The 22,666-nt window shown below is 37.2% G+C and overlaps 1 protein-coding gene across 1 annotated transcript in view; it reads right to left on the reverse strand.

Annotated features, from left to right (window-relative positions):
- The window catches only part of DNAH11 (dynein axonemal heavy chain 11), a 372,691-nt gene that overhangs the window by 216,001 nt on the left and 134,024 nt on the right, over nucleotides 1-22,666 (reverse strand). The window contains exons 31-34 of the mRNA XM_071215123.1: nucleotides 12,582-12,713; nucleotides 7,188-7,348; nucleotides 776-932; nucleotides 519-664 (exon numbers count right to left, since the gene is read on the reverse strand). Of these exons, the coding sequence (XP_071071224.1) occupies nucleotides 519-664; nucleotides 776-932; nucleotides 7,188-7,348; nucleotides 12,582-12,713 (596 nt within the window). The remainder of the gene's footprint in view (nucleotides 1-518; nucleotides 665-775; nucleotides 933-7,187; nucleotides 7,349-12,581; nucleotides 12,714-22,666) is intronic.

A 22,666-nucleotide genomic window follows, 5' to 3' on the forward strand; every position in this document is an offset into this window, starting at 1 on the left:
GATATCTAAGATCGGAAAATAACAACAATAAAAAACAACAGCTAATACTTACATGATGCCTACTATGTGCCAAGCACTTGGGCACATAGTATTTTTTTAAACCTATTTAATTACCACAATACTCTACACTATTGTCCCCATTTTATAGGTGAGAGGAAACCAGTAAAGGAGCAGGTCTGACGTAGGAGGAAAACCAGGAGAGTGTGGTGTCCTGGAACCCACATGAAAAATGACTGTCAAGCAGGGAGGAACTGTGTCAAATGGTGCCAGATGAGAACTCACCATGGAATCAAGCACCAAAAGTGTGTCCTATTTTTTAAGTGATTAAAGTAAGATAATACAGCTTTATTGTATTCACATTTAAAACCACTAATAAAAATGGGAGGTTATTCAAAATAATTCTTTTAAACCATTTCATGACACAAGGACAGGTAGCAATAGACTATAAAGCTGAGGTTTAGCGCATTATTCCATATTACTCTATTTTAACAATAGAAAAAAAACCCCAAACCACTCACCTCTTTTTCTTGTTTCTGATGGCATCATGTATCATTTTCACTTGTACTGCAACCACCGACAGAACCTCCACAGCAATTCGATTGAACTCATCAAAGCAGCCCCAAGCTCCTGTCTGCACCAATCCCTTATAGACATTCCCTATGGACTAAATGATTTTTAATGTTAATTAAGAGTTTAACAGAAGGGGGCTTTAAGCTACTATTTTTAATCATTCCAAATTAGGAATAGTTATAGAAAACAGCAATTTATAACTTACTTTGTAGTCCATTTGCTCTGAACAGTTAAATACATAAACCATCATGCCAAGGGCACGTCCAAGATCTTTGGTGGTTTCTGTTTTCCCTGTACCAGCAGGTCCAGCTGGAGCCCCACTCATGGTCAGATGAAGTGACTGAGTTAAGGTAATATAACACCTTAAGCAACAGAAAACACAAATAAATACATCTTATAAGAGATTTCTATAAAATACAAGGGGCAATCAAGCATGTTTCTTTTAAGCTTAATAAGTCAAGATCTGGGATTTTGTGGTAGTAGCATGAAATATTGATATACTTCTAATTCATCCATGGCAAGTAGTAAGAGTTAGCATAATAGTTACATCAAATTTATTTTTTAGGATGACAGTTTCAAAATAATAGAGAAGAATGAATTTCTTTATTTGTATCATTTAATCAGAGCTGTGTATTGGTCTATACATTTTTTGTTGCAATAATAACACTTGATTTGCAGTGCTAGTGAATTTCTGATATTTCTGGGAAAGATATGATTAATATGGCAGCCAACATCTTGGACTATTGTGTATAGAAGAATAGCAATCTTGAATAATAAATGAATTAAGCATTGACTTCCTTAAACCCTTAAGGAATATATGACTAGATGGCCCATATATGTAAATACATAGTTTAAAAAATAACATACACTTATTTTATTCTATAAAGCAACTATAAAAATTTTATTATATTTAATGTGTTTCAGGAATTCATTTTGAATATATTACCACATTCATTTAGATTACCATGATACGTATTTTTGTAGGACCCAGGTTCTTAGATTGAGGAAAATCATGCAAAACAGAACTTAATACTTGCAAAAAAAGAAAAGACAAACAAACAGCAAGGACCTCACATGGACTGGTGTTCTATAGTTGGGATTTCTGCAGGTTTATAAATTGTGTTTGTCCTAGTGGATATGGATAGAAAAACATGGACAACAGAAGACCTCGGGACTAGTGCATCCTTTGCTCATCATCAGCTGTTAATCTTAAATAAGATATTTGACATCAGTATGTCTCAGTTTACTCTTCCATAAAATAAGGCTTATCATGGGGATCTACTATGAAAGCCAAAGGAAATGCCCTGGAAATTTAAAGTACTGTGCAAACAGAAGCCATTACTCATGAAATTGGAAAGTGTTTGAGACCTTATATCCATCACATGTTTAAGCCCATCCTACCATGGATATGGAGTAGAAGGCCCCTAGACTCAGAATCGAGCACTATCTGTGGAGGAGACAGTTTCCAAGTTTGTCCTGGGCCCAACCACAGACTACAGTTCCCACCTTCCTTCCAACCAGTGAAGTGACCAAGCTCTCAACAACAGGATATTGCAGAAATGATATATGCAAACCCTGGGACACCTTCTTTTAGATGTTTGACCTGGACTGAAATGAATGTAGAAGCCACATTTAAGATGTTGGTCACCTTAGTCTGTCCTGCTGAACCATGCACCTCTGAATTGCTACACAACTGCCAGAAGACATTAGCTTCTGTGTTACTTCAGTCACTGGATTGTGGGGTCTCTCTGTAACAGTGGTTTTGCTTGCATCCCCCTCACCAATATGCCTGTGCTCCAGCCCACGTCCATCAGTCACAAGCTGGCTTAAGTCTCTGAACCTGCCCATCTATGGAAAAAGGTGGCACCATCTGCCCTGTCTGCCTCACAAAGCAAAGGGTACCATCAAATAAGACGTGATGACCATATTTGAAAGTCATCATTAAGTTAATGTAAACAATTAGTAAATTAATGTAAAGGAGGAGGAAGAAAATATACACAATGGATAGATGGTTCTTATCCAGCACTATTCCACTATCAAATGTATATTCATCTTCCTCTGTAACTTCAAAATAAACCACATAGTGACTTTTATTTTACTTGAATAGAAGTAGTGAGACATTTTATTACCAGAATGTCTGAGGCACATTTTGTAGATTTTGGTTTCAGTAATGGCAATATCCTGTACCATATATGTCCTAAGCAATTTGAGGAAAACAGGCCCTTATTCTAAAGGTTATAGGACTGGGAATAGATTGATATAACTATATTGTGAATGATCATTAGAGTGTAGTAACAGCCATTTTCTAAGATGAAATCTTAAATGATCTTCTCATTTTTCTGAACCAGTCTGTAGGGAAGTTGATAGTATAGATTGCATCACTGTAGAGTAACAATGTACAACTTTGAAATATCTGAAGGGTTTTGGAGGGTTTAAACTTAAGTGAAAATTGATAGTTTATGGTCTTAAAGCATAACTATGAGACCGGTTTTTATTTCATATTAAGGAGTTCTATTCCGAAAACTTAATTCTCTTAAAAGAACAAATCATTTGCCTTAAACTTAAGTGGCAGTTTACAGTGTCTTTTGTGTCCATTTCAATTTTAGTTATAACATGTGCATTACTTAGCTTATACTGATATAAGTAACAAATAGTTTATTGGCTATGAAATAAAATATTGTAGTACATATAAATCAAGAAAAGGTTTAGCTTTATACATGTCAAAAGTGAATACACCATGAAAAAAACAGCTGTTTTTGAAAGGTCTCAGATAACATATATTTACAAGGGCTGAAATTCGCCTTCATAAAATTTTCTAAAGCATATAAATTATTTTCCCTATAGAAAAAAAGAGAATATTTGTCTTATTAAAAAAAACCAACTGGAATGAAGCTGGATGGCTTTTAAAGCACTAGTTCTGTGAGTAATCTTTCAATTGTTTCAACATTTCAGCTTTCCATATAAATATATAAATATAAATAATTCACAAGCCAAGTTGAAGATCAAAACTTCAATCTCTCTTTCTCTTTCTCTCTCTCTCTCTATATATATCCCAAGCAAGATGCTATTCTCTTATTTCCGGCTTCTCCTTCTTCAACTCCTCTGATATAAAGGTCATTATTACACCTTACTTCAGCCAGTTGTCAGGATAAAATGCCTTATCTATGTGTTCTTACATATTTGCAAGCCGCATGTTCATATTGTCATCTACAGATACCAGGTAGCCCTTGTATTCCATTTCCCACTTAAGTTTCAGCATCTCAGGTTTTCCTGTTAGTCCATTCAGGAAAGGTTTGGGATTGAGGGGTAAACTCATCACAACTACCTGTGAATGCTGCAGACCACTTAACACCCACTGCCCTCATGACTGGAGCAGCATTCATAGGCCAGAAGTCACTAATCTTCCCACACAGTGACTTTTTAATTAAAAAGTTAATGACCTACCAGTTCTCACTTATTGGTAAACTTCAAAAGGCCTCTTCCCCTTCCTCTCCAAACCCCTGTGCCCCCCTTTCCTACCATGGTATACATATAGTAGACTAGGTGTTTGTAGTTTTGAATATTCTCAAGTGATTTTGCCAAGTACAAATTGTAATCCTTCACACCAAGGTAGATGTGGAAGAACAATCACAAAACTACTGAGCGAATTCTACCAACTCTCAAGGCCACCATCACAACTTAGTTATAGAGACTTCTAGTTGAAGCTGTCTACACTTTTATCCCCAGATAAATTTTTATGCCATGGAGATCCTGTAAAATCGTGGGCATTTCTAAGTTCTTTCATGAATATACCATTTCTAACTCATGAGTGTCAGGGATTAAACATGCTTCCTCCCATCAACTAAGCCAGCAGAGGTTGGAATACTAAATTAAGTTGATGTCAATGTGACAGAGCCTTATCCCTACAACTTTCTGACCATTGTAAAAAAAAAATTTTTTTTACAAATATATTTACTTGGAGTCAGTTGGCAATGAACTTTTAAAAATAGCAAGCTCTTGTCCCCTGGAAACACCTGAGCTGCACTGCCTTTCTTTTCATCCCAGGAATTGGCTGAGCTCATTTCTACCTCTGGAACTTTGGACATGCCTTTGCCCATAATTCTGCCCCCAGATCTCTGCATAGCTGGCTCCCTGGTATCATTTAGGTCTCAGCTCAAATGTCTTCTTGCTCAGTCAATAATAGACACCCCTCTCAAGGCAATCTTTTTAACATATCACTGTTTTATTTTTGTCAGAGCACGTATTACCACCTAAAATACTTTAAAAAGTATTTTTTTTATTTTTAGATTTGGATTGCTGAGGGGTTACAGCTGTGGCAGGGGAGGATCACTGGTCCAGGGAGTCAGTGGTGGTGGGATGTACATGAGTGTATAGGGTGCACTTAGGGCATGCCTGGATGGAGTGTGTGTTCATGGGTCATGGGGTGTTATCTCAGTAGGTGGAGACCCACAGAATAATTAGATTACATAAATGTTACACTGAAAATATAAAAGATTCCCAAATACCCCACCCCTCTCCCCCTCCCACACTTTCCCACATTAACATCTTTCATTAGCATGGCAAGTCCTGCCACATTTTCTCATAGAGTGGCAAGAATCTCAGGAGTGCAAGGGCAGTGTCTAGCAAAGGAGGGTGGGACAATGCACCAGGCCCTTGATATTGATGCTTGTACTTATGTACCTTGTTCTTATGAAATTGACACTTGGCCTAGTAATATATATTGCCTAAGAGTTACCTCCTGAGGGCCACCTTGTTGCTCAAATGTGGCCTCTCTCTAAACCAACCTCAGCATATAAATTCTCTGCCTTCTCCCCAACATGGGACATGACTCCCTGGGATAAGCCTCCCTGGCACTGAGGGATTAATACCAAAATCCAACTAATGATGCATTTGGAGAAAGACCTAGACCAAAAGAGGAAAATATTGAATGCAAGTGAGATTTTATGGTTAAGAGATTTCAAATTGAGTCAGGAGGGCATTCTAGAGGTTTCATATATGCAGGAGAATCTCACTATTTGTTATAGTGAACAGTACCTCAAGTAGGAGTGCTACTGGGGGGGTTCTAGAGACATCTTGACACTATAGGCAGGGCAGACCCCAGGAAATCAGCACCCCATCAGTGGGCCTTACCTTGGAATATATGAAAACCTATTTCCCCAATGTAGTGTATAAATTAGACTCATTTATAATTTTCCTACACATGATTCTTCCACCCCTTTTATTTGAACCTATAATTAGCACTATACCCATTAAATGTATGTCCCAGAGACTTTAATCTTCTGCTGTTCATATGCTGGTTGAACCCTGAATTTCAGCAGAGATGCAGCCAACACCTACTCTCCAGTTCATCAGACCCACTCAGGACAACTAATAAAAGGATGATGACGGACAATGACCATCCTAAGAAGCACAGAGTATTTACAACTTCAAACAAGACAGTTCCATCCATCTGCCCCCTGGGACCTAAGCCCCTCTCAATCAGAAGCAGAGTAGGCATTACTATCCCAAGATCCTCAAGATAGAGGAATGAACAAACATAAGTGGGGGATGCAACTATGGACTAAAATAAACTTATTATTATTCTAGTAATGGAAGAACTTTTAACATTAATATAAAGACAGTGGTCACCAGAGGTTGAGAGGAAGGAGCAGGAAGAATGGGTGAAACTTGGGGTATTTTTGAGACATTGGAATTGTTCTGCATGATATCATAATGATGGATACAAGTCATTATTCATCTTGTCAAAATCTATAAAATTGTGAGGTGTAAAATGTAAAATATAATGTAAACTATAGACCATGCTTAGTAGCAATGCTTCAATACATGTTCATCAGTTGTAACAAATCTACCACGCTAATGAAAGATGTTGTTAATGTGGGGAAGTGTGGGAGGGGGACAGAGGTGGGGTATTTGGGAATCTTTTACATTTTCAGTGTAACATTTATGTAATCTAAAGCTCCTTTTTAAAAAAAGGGAAAAAAAGCAAAAAAATAATTGACTGGTTTCTTGTTCCTCTTCATTCCCACCCAATTCCCTGTCACACCCAACTAGAAAATAAGCTCTGTAAGAGCAGGAACCCAGTTGGTTCAAATCAATACTTTTACTCAGGTACATAGAATAGCACTTAATACAGGGCTTCTTATTATTTGTTGAATCATCTAATGAATCTTATTATGCTGTTCCTCGTCTCCTTTCACTATATGTAATCCTTCAAAAGATGAATTAGATCATAGACTATCCTGGTGATCTGCTTCCAATTAAAGGATGCAAGAATTGGGGAGCTGGGTACAGGAAGACAGGGAATCCTAATAGCAGCTAACTGGGGAGAATGGACTCAGTTATCAGAGATGCTGCCTTGAGCCATATTAATTGACCCCTGATTTCATCATGTGTTTATTGTACAGTTTCTATAATCATTTTTCCCTAGTTTGGGTATCTTTAATTTGTCTCTAACTAAAAATCAATGTTCAGGATTTTCCTTAATTAGTTATTTACTGCTCTCATAGAGTTTCCCAGTTAGTTCATCATTTTCTCTCCATTCCTTTTCTGCTAATCTCATGTCCATGCTGGAGAATGTTTTGGCTTAGTTTCCTACCTGACTCAACTTATAATATTACCTGTCAGTTAGTGGAGTGATCACAAGTCGAGGACTGTTTCCCAAGTATTCATAGAAGTACTGGAACTGGGCATCACAAATATTAACAAAGCAGTGTTTCTTTGTGTCATCCCACTGGTGACGCAGTTGAGACAGCCAAGCAAAAGCTTGAGAATTAACAACCTAAAACCATGGCACAACCATATATGACATATAGGATACTGAAATTTTTGAGCCAACAAACATAATACATTAATATATTCAACTCTATCAGTTCACATTTTATTGCTAAATTTCTCAGATAGGAAATCCCTTCTATGGTATTTCAAACTAACTGCATATAGATGCGAATAGTGAATCAGAGATACATGTGTAATAAAAGTCATGAATAGAGTTTTTACCGTACGACAATATCAATTGTTCAATGTTTTTTCTCTTTTATGAACCACCACAGGGGATTAGATAATTTTAATAACTTTATTGCATATCACTGAAATTAGATGAAAAATGTGCATTCTGTATTAAAATAATACCTACTCCAAAATTCATGCATGCCAGCAATATAAACTACACTTTCAGCAAAGTTCATTCTAAAACAAGTCTGTTTTTAGTATAGAGATTTTCTGCTTCATTTTTCATTAAATCAAATACTAGTATTTTTTTCATTAATATTCTTTTCTATCTTACTTAATTCTAACCATTTCTCTTTCAGTTTGAAAAAATATTCCTAATCTCTTTGAAGGTACAAGTAGTCCTAGGGTTTCTTGGGAATTGTTTGAAGTTAACTAAATTATTACTACTAATTTGTCTGATGTCTATACAGTACCAACCCCATATATAAAATGGACAGGAATTAGATAAAGTCATCATCTCCTTTAGAAAACATCAAGGGACAGATTTCTATCATAAACTGTCCTACTGAAAGTAAATCATCAGGCTAATAAATTATAAATAGACTATATAAGAAGATACAAGAACATATTCAAAGATTAGCTATCAGTGTTTCATTAATGAAATGAGAATACAAGGAAACTGGTGTCTTGCAAGTGAGCCCTGTTTACTAGTAGTCCTAAAGAATATATATTTAAGTTAATGGCATATGCAAAGAAGCATTTGCCTATACTGTGCAGAGAGAATTAAAATTCACCTTGATTATAATAATTTGAGAAAGAACTAGAAAAACAGAATATAGCTCACATAGTATAATATATTTAAATTGCACAAAGAATTATACAGCTTCAGAACCACCATCCCCAGAAAACAAAAGGAATATGGAAGAAGTGGATAATATGCCCCAATATATCAATCTTGTTTGGTAGACAAGTATACTTGACATTCAAAAGTAGGAATATATTTTTTAAAAAGATTAGAAAATTATTCTCCTTTCACGTTAAGCACCATCAGCATCTAAGAGATACATGGGCTTTATAGAGATATATGGAAATAAAGTTATTAATACATTGAAAGGATTAAAAAATAACTTCTTAAAGGAAAGTGAATTATTTGGGCATGAAAAGAAAGACAAGGGATGACCTAAGAAGTGACCTAGAATTATGGCCAACATTTCTTTCTTCAGGAGTAAATGGACTGAAAACATGCAGAGATTGTTTAAGTGACAGTAGCAAACTTACTGCTATTGGTTGTGTACACCACAGAGGTCAGAAACATTAACTAATGGACCAAGACAAATACATGTAAAGAAGCCAGAAGACAAATTGATAAACTTGTGACTTCCCATGGCTTTTCCACCCTGGGATAATTTTGGGATGATGTGAAGTTTCTAACTAGGCAAAACACTTTGGGATATTGTCTGGGATAACTCACATCAGGATAGTATAATGGCTAACCTAAATCAAAGCTACACAAAATAAGTACAACTTCTCATGGCTAATTAAAATATGCCAACTTTTAGACTGGCCCTACAAAAAATAATAAAGTAGGATTCATACCAGATGTGCAAGGGTGGCTACATAAGAAAATCAATTGATGTTATAAACCACATTAATAGAATGAACAAAAACTATATAATCATCTCAATTGATACAGAAAAAGTATTTGACAAAATCCAACAATCCTTGAATAAACACCCAGAAAATGAAAAGAAGGGAACTTCATCAACATAATAAAGGGTATATATGAAAAAACAAAACAACTAATATTATACTCAAAGGTGAAAGATTAAAAGTATTACCCCTAGGATAAAAAACAAGACAAGGATGTCCACAGTCACCCTTGATATTCAATATTGTACTAAAAGTGCTAGCCAAAACAATTAGGCAAGAAAAAGAAAGAAAATGTATCCAAATTGGAAAGGAAGAAGTAAAGCTTTCCCTACTTGCAGATGACATGATTCTATACATAGATAATCCCAAAGAATCTAAAAGAACACTAGAGAAAATAAATGAATTCAGCAAGGTTACTTTCAGTATTTGTAACAAATGTTCCACAACAATGTAAGGTGTTGGTGGTGAGGTGATGTTTGGGAATCCTGTATGTTATGAATGATTATTTTGTAAGCTCACAAATTCTCTAATAAAAAAGTGTATGTATGAAAAAAAATCAGTGGTGTTTCTATACACCAGCAAACAACAATTCAAAAAGAAATCAAGAAAACAGGGAAGCAGACTTGGCCCAGTGGTTAGGGCATCCGTCTACCACATGGGAGGTCCGTGGTTCAAACCCTGGGCCTCCTTGACCCGTGTGGAGTTGGCCCATGTGCAGTGCTCATGCGCACAAGGAGTGCCCTGCCACGCAGGGTTGTCCCCTCTATAGGGGAGCTCCACACGCAAGGAGTGAGCCCTGTAAGGAGAGCTGCCCAGCGCGAAAGAAAGTGCAACCTGCCTAAGAATGGTGCCACCCACACGGAGAGCTGACACAAGATGACACAACAAAAAGAGACACAGATTCCCATGCTGCTGACAACAACAGAAGCTGGCAAAGAAGACAACGCAGCAAATAGACACAGAGAACAGACAACCAGGGTGGGTGGGGAAGGGGAGAGAAATAAATAAATAAATCTTTAAGAAGAAAAAGAAAACAATGAACAATAATAACAACTAAAATAATAAGGTATTTTAAATAACAGCTAAATAACAATGAAAAGAATAAGGTATATAAGAATAAATTTTAAAAAGGAGTTTAGTTTAAAATTAAAAAATTTTATAAAGGAGTTGTACTCAGAAAACTACAAAACACTGAAAGAAATTAAAGAAAATCTAAAAAATGTAAAAATATTGGAAGATGCAATATCATTAAGATGTTAAATTCTATCGAAAGCAATTTAGAGATTCAATTCAATCCTAAGCAAAATTTCAAAAGCCCTTTTTTAGAAATGGAAAATCCAATCACATTCATATAGAAGGGCAGGGAGCCCTGAATAGCCAAATCTTCTTGAAAAATAACCAATTTCCCAATTTCAAAACTTATTACAAAACTACAGTAATCAAAACAGTGTGGTACTGGCATAAGGACCAAAAGATAGACCACTGGATTAGAACTCAGCGTTCAGAAATAAACCCACACATCTATGGCCAATTGATATTTTATAAGGGTGCCAAGTCCACTCAATGGAAAAAGAACAGTCTCTTCAACAAATGGTACTGGGAAAACTGGATACCCACATGTAAAAGAATGCATTTGGAACACTACCTCATATCATTAAAAAATTTACTAAAATTGGATCAATGACCTAAATATAAGAACAAAAAGCATAAAACTCAGAGAAAATTTAGAGGAATATCCTTAGAAACTAGTTTAGGCAATGAATTCTTAGACAATACCAAAAGCAAGACCAGCAAAAGAAAAAATAGATAACTGTAATTCATCAAAATTAAAAACTTTTCTGCAAAGGGCATTATCAAGAAAGTGAAGGGAAGCAGATGTGGCTCAAGTAATAGGGCTTCTGCCTACCATATGGGAGGACCCAGGTTCGATCCTGGGGGTCTCCTGGTGAAAAAGAAGAAGAGAAAACATGCCCACATGGCAAACCGAGCGCACACGCAAGTGCCTGCTTGGTGAGCCAGTGCCTGCGCAGCAAGCCAAGTGTCCACGCCTTGAGCCAGTGCCCACACAAGTGAGTCACACAGCAAGATGATGACGCATTAAAAGAGAGACAAAGGGGAGAATCAAGGTGAAGTATAGCAGAGACTGGGAACGGAGGTGGCGCAATTGATAGGGAACTTCTCTCCACATCAGGGGCCCCTAGGATCGAATCCCAGTTAATCTTGGAAGAGGAAAACATGAGAAGACAAAAAGAGAGATAGATACAGAAGATCACACAGCGAATGGACACAGACAGCAAAAACAGCAGGGTGTGAGGAGATGAAGGGGGAAAAATAAATAAATAAATAAATAAATCTTTTTTTAAAAAGTGAAAACACAACTTACAGAATGGGAAAGACTATTTGCAAATCATATATCTGATAAGAGTTTAATATCCAAAATATATAAAGATGTCCTAAAACTCAACACAAAAACAACCCAATTAAAAATTTGGCAAAGGAGTTAAATAGATAACTTTCCAAAGAAGATAACAAATGGCAAAAAAAAAAAACACATGAAAAGATGAGCAACATCATTATCCATTAGGGAAATTCAAATCACAATGAAATACCACTTCTCGCCCACTAGAAAGGTTATTATTTTTAAAAATGGAAAAACTAAGTGCTGGTGATAACACAGAAAAATGGGAATCTTTATACACTGTTGGTGGGAACGGCAAATGGTGCAACTGCTATGGAAAACGTTTTGGTGTTACCTCAGAAATTTAAGTATACAATTACCACATAGATGTTGTAATCCCACTTCCAGGTATATACTCAAAAGAACTGAAAGCAGGGACTCAGGTATTTGCACAACAATGGCTATAGCATCATTATTCACAAGGCAAAAGGTGGAAGCACCCCAAGTGTCCATCAGCAGATGAGTGGATAAACAAAATATGATATATAAATACAATGGAAAATTATTCAGCTGTAAAAAAGGTATGAAGTTTTGACACATGTGATAGCATGGAAAAACTTTGAAGATACAAGCCAGACACAAAACACAAATACTGTCTGATTTACTTATATGAAACAACTATCATAAGCAAATTCACAGAGACAAAGTAGATTAAAGGTAACTTGGGGTAGAGCAAGGGGAAATGGGGCATCAATGCTTCATGGATGAAGAAAAGTTTGGTAATGGATGAAGAAATATTTGGTGATGTTAGCACAATGTTGTGTATCTAATTAATATCACTGAATTGTATGCTTGAAAGTGGTAAAAATGGGAAATTTTATGTCATGTGTATTTTACCACATTAAAAAATACCAAACTTAAAAAATAAAACAATGAATTTCTTGGAATACTTTGACAATGAGCCCAAATTTTAGGAAAATAACAGTGAATACACAAAAATACGCAACAGACTTGCCTTCTGAGAAATAAGTTTTGCCACCACATCTCTGGCATGGACATCTATGGTACAAATGGTCATAATCTTCTGCCTTTCTCCAGGTGGAAGTTCTCCCAGCAAAAGTGCTATCAGTGTATTCAGCTGAGAAATCTAGAAAGATTTTTTTCAGAGCAAGATGGTTACAAATACAGACTCTTAACAGACAAATGGTCTTCATATTTGTGAAGAGCCTTTTAAGTTTACAAACCAATGTCAATTATGTTATCTCAACTGGTCTTCAAACAACAGTGGGGGGAGAGAGGAGGAAGAGGGGACAAATATTCTTACCCCTCACACAGATAAAGGAGCTGGGAAGGCAGGTGAACCTTCTAGTGATAGAAGAACCAGGGCAGGGGAAGGTTTCCAGGCTCATTAATCTGACTTTCCCCTAATGATGACCTAGTCCACAACTCAGCTAGAACGAAACAACAACAAATCCTAAAAGCTCAAATTGGGCTAACTTCTTTTAAAATGCAGTAAAAGGCAAATACCAAGTAATATGTATTTTTTCTTTATGAGGGGACTCACCTAAAAGAAGCATGATTTTATTTTGGTAGGAGATGATTACTGCAAAAATCTTGAAAATGCAGAGCTAAAGAATATCCTGCTTCATTCTTCTTACTCAAATTCATACCATTTGTTTAAGTACATCTATCTCTTGGGTCAATTTTTTTTCAAATTGCTGATCTTTTCTAATGGAATGAAAAGGCATGAAATGGAATGGAATGACAAAGGATAGAATGGAATGAAAAGTGTTGCCTGAAATACAGGTAGTACTTGTACCTATTGTTTTGTGCAATCTAATTTCAGTTTTAGGCTTTTGACTGCACACTTACTTGTATGAACTTGATCTGATATGAAAAATTTCTTATTCTGAATTGCAGTCAGAAAGGTATGAAAGATATTGACTTAGATGGTTATTTTATTAACATGTTTCTTTACCCAAAAAATATTCCTGATATACTTCAAGATTTGTTTGCAAAATAATGTCTGCCCCAGGGAAGCGGACTCGGCTCAGTGGTTAGGCGTCCGTTTACCACATGGGAGGTCCGCGGTTCAAACCCCGGGCCTCCTTGACCCGTATGCAGCTGGCCCACACGCAGTGCTGATGCGCACAAGGAGTGCCCTGACACACAGGGGTGTCCTCGCGTAGGGGAGTCCCACGTGCAAGGAGTGCGCCCCGTAAGGAGAGTCACCCAGCGCGAAAGAAAGTGCAGCCTGTCCAGGAATGGCGCCGCAAACATGGAGAGCTGACACAACAAGATGACACAACAAAAAGAAACACAGATTTCTGTGCCGCTGACAACAGAAGTGGACAAAGAAGAACACACAGCAAATAGACACAGAGAACAGACACCTGGGGGGTGGGGGGGACTAAATAAATAAATCTTAAGAAATAATAATAATAATGTCTGCCCTACTAAAGGGTAGTACACTGTGAAATAATACTGCCCCTTCCCTCTTTAGCTCCTCAAAGGATGGTCAATTATAAACTGTTAGTGCCTAAGAGAGTTGGTAATAAGTGAATGTGACAGATCACCAGACACTTTCAAACCTTTGCAACCTATTGTCAAAAACAGGTTCCCTACAGTACTATTATCACATCCCAGAAAACAAGAAATGCTGCAGGCTTCCCTGAGATTGCTGGGCAGCTGAGGACTGGAGATTGGAGAAAGTTACAAAATTGTAGTAAGAGTGGAGAAGGAAGACAGGAAAATAACCATAGCATACACAATTTACATTATTTGAGAATGTACTATGTGCCAGACCCTAACAAACACATTACCTGCATCATCTCATTCACTCTTCAACAACAATTTTTTATTATACTGATTTTGCATATGAGGGAATTGAGTCACAGACATTTTAATAGCATTTGCTGATCAGGGGAGTGGGAATTTGACCCCAGGCAGTGTGAATTCAGAGCCTGAACTCCTACCCATCACACCACATAGATTCCTGGTACCAACCTCCATCAGACCTACCTACCACCTTCAAGTATTTGAAGACGTGGCATTTGAGAGACTCTTAAAAATCAGACACAATGGAAAGTTGGCCCAAAGGAATAAAAATATATTTACTTCAGATATTCAGAATATACAACCGACATATAAGCATTTAATCTTTTTTTTATTTTATTTCCCCTCCCCCCTTGCAGCTTGCTTGCTGTCTGCTCTCTGTGTCCATTCACTGTGTGCTCCTCTGTGTTTTTGTCTCCCTTTTTTGTCGTGTCACCTTGCTGAGTCGGCTCTCTGCGGTGCTTGCAGGCCGGGCAGCACTCCGTGGTGTCTGCAGGTCAGGTGGCTCTCGGCAGCATGTGGGCGAGCCTGCCTTCACAAGGAGGCCCCGGACGCGAACCCAGGGCCTCCCATACGGTAGACGGGAGCCCAACTGATTGAGCCACAGCCACTTCCCCATTTAATCTCTTTTTAATATCTTACATCTCAAAAATATAATTACATTTTCACAAAAGCAGATGTGATCATTATTTCACGTACGGCATGTCCCATGTCCATCATCCCCTAGATTTTAGGGTCCACAAAAGCAAGGTCTGCAGCTTTTTTATTCAGTGCTTTGTCCCCAGAGCCACTGACAAACCAACTGTCAAATAGAAGGCACTCAGTGAGCATTCACTGAATGCATGAATGAACATACAATAATAGTCTGTACATATGTAAGTTGCTAAAGAAAATTAATACACGTTTATTTTAAAACGGTATTTTGATGTTGGATATTTTCTCTTCTAGTTCAAGATAGCCAGTTTTTGTAGTCTCAAAACTTGCCCTGCTAATAGTTTTGGTTAAAATGACCTGGTTGCAGCAATAGTATTAATATCTTATACCTCGTAAGAACATTTAAAATAATCAAGTACTTTCACATGCATTGTCTTGCTGAGCACCCCACAACCTGTGATTGCTACATTAATGATTCATTTTTCACGAAGTTCAGTCAAATGAAAGAGGAATAAAAATACATCTCATCAACATTATCTGTAAAGCATCATAGTTTGGGCTCTTAGACTGTCTCTCAGGATTAAACCTTCCCTGATGATGCTCTTCTGTAAGTAAAAAACTGTACCCACAAAAAATAAGCAGGAGCTATTAAATGACTATTGTTTAGATATTGTGATGGAGCCATACTTACTACATCGTCAAACTGTAACTATATACAAGTTTATGGTCCATAACATATAAAACATTCCTTAGCAGTTTTTCTTTTTTTATTATACCCTCCCTGCCATGGAACCAGCACTTATTCTTGCACCTGGTCATAGCTGTGCTACCTTATCCTCTACTGAACTGAGGATTCTGCCTAATGTCAGCTTTCTACAACCTCTGAAACTCAAGTTCCGGCTTTCCTTGAGCACTTTCACTTTCGGTGGATCAATGGTTATGCTTTGGTCTTAGTCAGAGCACAATTACAGTATGCATCTTTAACTAGAAAGACTAACAGAGTAAAATCCGAACTCTTCCATCCAAGGGCCACAGGCCCTCCATGTCTCTGCTGCTCTCTATCTCCCTTCCCTTCAGGCACACTGGCCTTCCCTTAGCTTCTTGGATGCCTGCTTCAAGGTCACAGCAACATTTCACCTGCTTTTGCAAGGCTGGCTTCTTCTCCTCATTCAAGTCTTAGTTCAAATTCCCCTCTTTAGACTGACCTTCCCTGGCCATCCTATTTACTCTTACCCTCTACCCAATTTTCTACATGTTCCTTTTTTATTTTCTACTAGTATCTGATCACTTATTTATTTCCTTGTTTATTGTCTCTCTTACTTAATTATAAGCTCTAAAGTTTGGACTAAGGCATTTATATGTCTTATTCAGAGCTAGTTTCTCATACCTCACCTACTGGCCAGCATAAACCATGAGCTCTGCATATACTGATGGCGTGAACAAATGAAGGAACAAATGAACAAGCGCTCGAGGGCAGCAATATACACCAGAACAACATTCTATCCTCTCATTCACTCATTCACACAAGACATATGTGGTTACTATTTCTAGAGCTTAGAACCCAGTGAGAAATGCAGAAAAATAATTATAATAATTGTTCTGCTAGGGAAAGCACAGAGTACTGTAACAGCATTCAGAAGTAGAGCCTTCTCTAATCTAGGGAATGAGAAGGCATTTGGGATAAAAGGGTTTATTTAAACTAAAACCTAAAGAGTGAATGGGGTTGGCACCCAGGTGAGGCAGAGCTGAAGCCACAGGAAGCAGCCTGTGTGGATGCCCAGAATGGAGCAGGGGCCCTGTGAGGAAACTGAGAGAAGTCTAGAAGGGATGAAGGGAAGGAAAGGGGTATAACAATGCCAGAGAAGGAAACAAGAGCCCAACAGCAGGGCCTGGCCAGCATAATGAAGAGTCTGGACTTCTACCTAAGGGCAAGGAAATGTTGCTAAAGGGCCTTGGAAGGTGGGTTGACCAGATCTGTGTTCTTAGATTTCTCTGGCTATAGTATAGAGAATGAACTGGAGGCAAACAAGACTGGAGGAAGCAAGGTCTAGGTGAAAGAAGAAAGAGGCCTGGACTAGGATGTTAACAAAGCAGATGGACAGAAACAGCACAGAGACGTGTAGGTGACTGAAGAGATCTGGTGGCTGTCTAGATAGCAGGTGAAAGAAGAGTCAAATTGGATTCTAGTGAGCAACTGGTGAAGAATGTTGGGGTACATATATATTTTTGAGAACACTGGAGGAAAAACAGGTTTGAGAAGGAGAGTGAATATATTTTGTTTGTTTGAGGGTGGATGTGCCTGTGAGACTTCCCAATGAGATGCCCAGTATGCTACTAGTTGTGCTTCAGGAAAGATGTCTGAGCTAGAGTTCAAAGTCATCAGCTTATTACAAAAGAAATTGAGCAATGATAAAAGCGAATGAGATTAGTAAGGGATTTGCATGTAGTGAGAAGAAAAGGGTTCTTAGAGTCACAGGAAATAGCAACAGTTAAGGGACAAAAAGAGGAAGGACAGACAAGAAAACTGAAGAGTAGCCCAAGAAGTAAGTGGAAAACCAGAATTCAAATAAACGTGACTGTAAGGGAAGAGAGTACTGGAAGGAGTGGGTGTTTCCTAACATAAAAAAAAAAAAACCAAACAGAAACAGACTCAGTCAATGGTGGAAAGAGGTGGTAGAGAAAATGGAAGGTAAGAAAAGGGAAAGAGTTGGTATAGGCATTTAGTTCAAAAAGCTTTATTATAATTACAGTTACAGAGATAGGGCAGGAAATTGAAAGAGGTGTGGGATCAAGGAATGAGTTTTGGATATTGTTTTAGCTTTAAGTGATGAGAGAGATTTGGGCATGTTTAATTGCTGATGGGAAAGCGCCAGAAGTAAGAAACTGAAGACAGAGTAGAAGAGGTAGTTGAGTGCAGTCCCTGAGAGGCAGGCACAGGTAGAAAACGGCCACCCCATCCTACCATGAGGATGGGGCATGGACAAGCAGATCAGTCCACTTGTTGACAATCAACATTATCAGCAGATAACAGCCAATACTTACACTTAGCATTTACTATTGGACAGAAATTGTTTTATGATTAAATATTTAATATATAAATACTATTTTATATACATAATCTTATTTAATCTTCACAACAACCCTATGAGGAAAGTACTATTATTCTTCCAACTCTATATATGAGATTAGGAGGTAATTTGCCCAAGATCACACAGTTATAAATGGTAGAACCAGAATTTGGTACATGATTCAAATATTTCACTGCATATTTGACAGAAGCCAAATCTTCCCTTGTGGATAACATAGTCATTAACAGGGTCTTTCGGCCACGCAAGAGCTGAGATCTGAGGATTTTGGCGAGTGGAGGTAGGTGACTTGGTATCCCCTACATGTGTATCTGCTTATTTATATAAACATGGACAACTGCCTAAGAAAAAGACATGCATCTTGACTGCCACTAAGCTTTATATGATTGATACACATGAGTAAAGACTATAGTGTTCCCAAACAGGGCCAACTTGCTTAGTGGGATGACAGAGGTCTCACTATGTAGGAAGGCGTCAGGCATAGAAAGAAAGAAACTCAAGGTCCAAGAAAAGTGGCGGATCTTGATACTTGGTTATGTATGAGCCTCAATTTTGTCCTGACTTACCTCCTTTGGCAACATGGTTTAAGGAGGTCATGTATGCAAACTTAAAGAGCTGTATACCTAAGTATTATAGGTTCAAGTAAAACAATATAGAAAGAACATTTTCCTTGCAACAAAATTCCTTGCTGCAATTCGACCAGCATCAGGCATAGCTGATTTCCCAATCTGGAGTCACCCAGGCAATGGTGGCAAAAATGACTAGAAAGGGTGCCCTGGTAGAAATGTGAAGAAGATCTGGAGCTTCTAGGTCCCCCACTCAGCAAATTGAGGTGAACATTACAATATAATTCCAATAGCACTTACGGAGTCATCTACCACAACCCTTGACCCATTTCCAACTATACAGGACTCACAGAAGTAATGTACCTCTTATTTCATAATAATAGCAATGAGGACGTCTAGTCTTGAAACCCAACCACTGTTTCAACTTCAGCAATATCAGAAACAATAGATTTTCATTTTCACTAGCAAGGGCAGAGGAAAGTGGCATGGTATTGTAGAATCCACTTATTGCTTTCCTTTCCATATTTATTTCCCACTTCTTTTTTAATCATATTGCTAAAACCACCAGCACAATGTTGAACAATGAACGTCAGGGATCTTATACATGATTACCTCAATCTTGACACTAAGGGAAATTATTCTAATGTTTTTCCATTAAGCATGATTTTCTCTGCAGGTTTCTTGGTAGATATTATTCATCTAGTTATAAAGTTTCCTTCAAATGCTTATATTAGAAAAGACGGTGTAAAATCAATAATCTAAGCTCTCACTTAAAGAAACTTAAAAAAGAAAAGCAAATTAAACTCAAGTAAAAGGAAATAATCAAATTAAAGCAGAATCAGTGAAATATGAAACAGACAAAATATAAAGAAAATCAACAAAGTCAAAGATCAGCTGTTTGAAAATATAAATTAAATTGGTATATACCTAGAGATAGAGAGATAAAGAACTAGAGAAAAACACAAATTACCAATGCCAGGAGTAAAAAGGTCTACGTCACTCCAGATCCTCCAGATGTTAAAAGGATAATGCTGTGATACCATGACCAACCTAAGTCAATTAATTTGAAACCTTAGATCTGACTGGGGATACTGGTCCAGTAAAGGTCCAGACAGAAAATATTTTAGGCTTTGCAGGTCATACAGTCTATGCACAATTACTCAACTTTGACATCAGAGTGTAAGCAGCAATAAGAATAGGCACTGGAGCAGATTTGGCCAGTGGGCCATAATTTGCCAACCCCTGAAATGAATGAATGCCTTGAAAAACTCAAATTAGCAAAACTGAAATAAGAAAAAACAAAACAGAGAAGCTAAAACAATTCAACGAATTGCATTAAATCAATTCAGTGATGTCTATCAAATATTTAAGTAATACCATTACTTCATCAACTCTTTCAGAAAACAAAAGAGAATGGAATACTTTCAAACACCACATAAGGAGCATAATTTGAATGCAAAACCTGGCAAAGATATTATAAGAAAAAATTACAGAGAAATGTCCCCAATGAATATAAATGCAAATTATTCTTTGACAAAATATTAGAAAATAGAATGCAATAGCTACATACATCATAACCAAGAAGAATCTATTTCAGGAATAAAAAGTTGGCTTGACATTCAATAATTTACCACATAAACACAGCAAAGGAGATAAGCCACACAATCACCCCAATTGATTTGAAAGCATTAATTGATCCTTCAAGATAAAAATGTCTCCGTATTTAGCAATAGAAGGGATTTTCCTTTATCTGAAAAAGGGCGTCTACAAAAAAAGCTATAGCTAACATCATTCTTAATGTTGAAATGTTATTCTTCCCTAAGATTAAGAATAAGGGAAGGGTTCTGTTCTACCTCTATTTAACTTTGTACTGGAGGTGTTAGCCAATTTAATAGTGTAAGAAAAGGAAATAAAGGACAAAAAGACTAGAAGAGGAGAATTAAAACTGTCATTATTTATAGATGATGTATTTATGCAGAAAATCGTATGGAATATATTTTTAAAACTACTAAAATTAGTATCTAAATTTATCAGTGTCCCAATATAAAAAGTGAATTTTTAAAAATTCCTATATACCAACCACAAACATTAAGATTAAAACATTAATTCCATATTGAATAGCATCAAAATCATCTAAAATTAAACCTAATAAGAAACAAGAAAACCTCTCCATTGAAAACTACAAAACAAAACAAAATACTGAAAGAAATTAAAGAACATGTTCTTAGTAAGGACCATCATTGTTGAGATCTCCACTCTGCCTAAATTTATATTTCAATTCAGTGCAATTCCAGTCAAAAAATTAATAAGACTAAAAAATGCATGAGGCTTTTTAAAATAAACAAGATACAAGATTAATATGAAAAATCAGTAGTGTTTCTATACACTAAGAATATGCAATCTGATGAGGAAGTCAGAAAAAAAATTCCATTTATAATGGCAACTAAAAGAATCAACTATTTAAAAATAAACCTAACCAAAGACACGAATCACTTGTATTTAGAAAACTACAATGCATTGCTAAAAGAAATTTCAAAAGGACCTAAATAAATGGAAGAACATTCTGTGCTCATGGATTGGAAGACTAAATATCATTAAGATTGATACACAGATTCATCTTAAATTGACACACAGAGTCAATGCAGTCCCGATAAAAATTCTACCAGCATTTTTAAAGAAATGGAAAAAACAGTTATCAAATCTATTTGGAAGGGTAAAGGGCCCAAAATAGCCAGAAACATCTTAAAAAGGAAGAGCAAAGTTGGAAGAATCTCACTTCTGGACTTTAAATCACACTACCTGGCTACTGTGGTTAAAAACAGCATGATACTGACATAAAGAAAGACACATAGACCAATGGAACCAAACTGATGGTTCAGAAACAGACCCTACATCTATGGTCAAGTGATTTTTCACAAGCCTGTCAAACCCACCCAGCTGGGCCAGAACATCATTCAATAAATTGTGCAGGGAGAACTGGATATCCATAGCCAAAAGAAAGAAAGAGGGCCCCTATCTCAAACGCTACACAAAAAATTAACTTAAAATGGGCCACATACCTGAATACAAAAGATAGAACCGCAGAACTCCTAGAAGAAAATGGAGGGAAACATCTTCAAGACCTGGTGGTAGTGGTGGACTCTTAAATCTTACACTGAAAACATGAGCAATGAAAAAAAAACGTGGGGAAGCAGACTTGGCTCAACTGATAGTGTCCGCCTACCACATGGGAGGTCCATGGTTCAAACTCAGGGCCTCCTTGATCCGTGTGGAGCTGACCCACATGTAGTGCTGATGCACGCAAGGAGTACCATGCCATGCAGAGGTGTCCCCCACGTAGGGGAGCCCCATGCGCAAGGAGTGTGCCCCATAAGGATAGCCACCCAGTGCAAAAGAAAGTTCAGCCTGCCCAGGAGTGGTGCCGCACACACAGAGAGCTGACGCAGCAAGATGATGCAACAAAAAGAGACACAGATTCCCAGTGCTGCTGACAAAAATAGAAGCAGATATAGAAGAATACATAGTGAATGGACACAGAGAACAGACAACTAGAGAGGGAGGAAGGGGAGAGAAATAAATAAAATTAATCTTACAAAAAAAAAGGCAAATGGGGACCTCCTGAAAGTTAAATGCTTTTGCGATTCAAAGGACTTCATCAAGAAGGTAAAAAGGCAGCCCACTCAATGGGAGACAATATTTGGAAATCACATATCTGATAAGGGATTGATTTCCATTCTATATAAAAAGTTCCTAAAACCCAACATTAAAAGAACAAGCAATCCAATTTAAAAATGGGCAAACGACTTAAACAGACATTTCTTCAAAGAGGAAATACAAATGGCCAAAAAGCACATGAAAATATGTCCAATATCACTAGCTATCAGGGAAATGCAATCAAAACGACAATGAGATTGCATTTCACACCACATAGAATGGCCATTATTTTTAAAAATCAGAAA

Source organism: Dasypus novemcinctus, chromosome 5 (genome assembly GCF_030445035.2).
Source record: "Dasypus novemcinctus isolate mDasNov1 chromosome 5, mDasNov1.1.hap2, whole genome shotgun sequence".
Classification (NCBI taxonomy): Eukaryota; Metazoa; Chordata; class Mammalia; order Cingulata; family Dasypodidae; genus Dasypus; species Dasypus novemcinctus.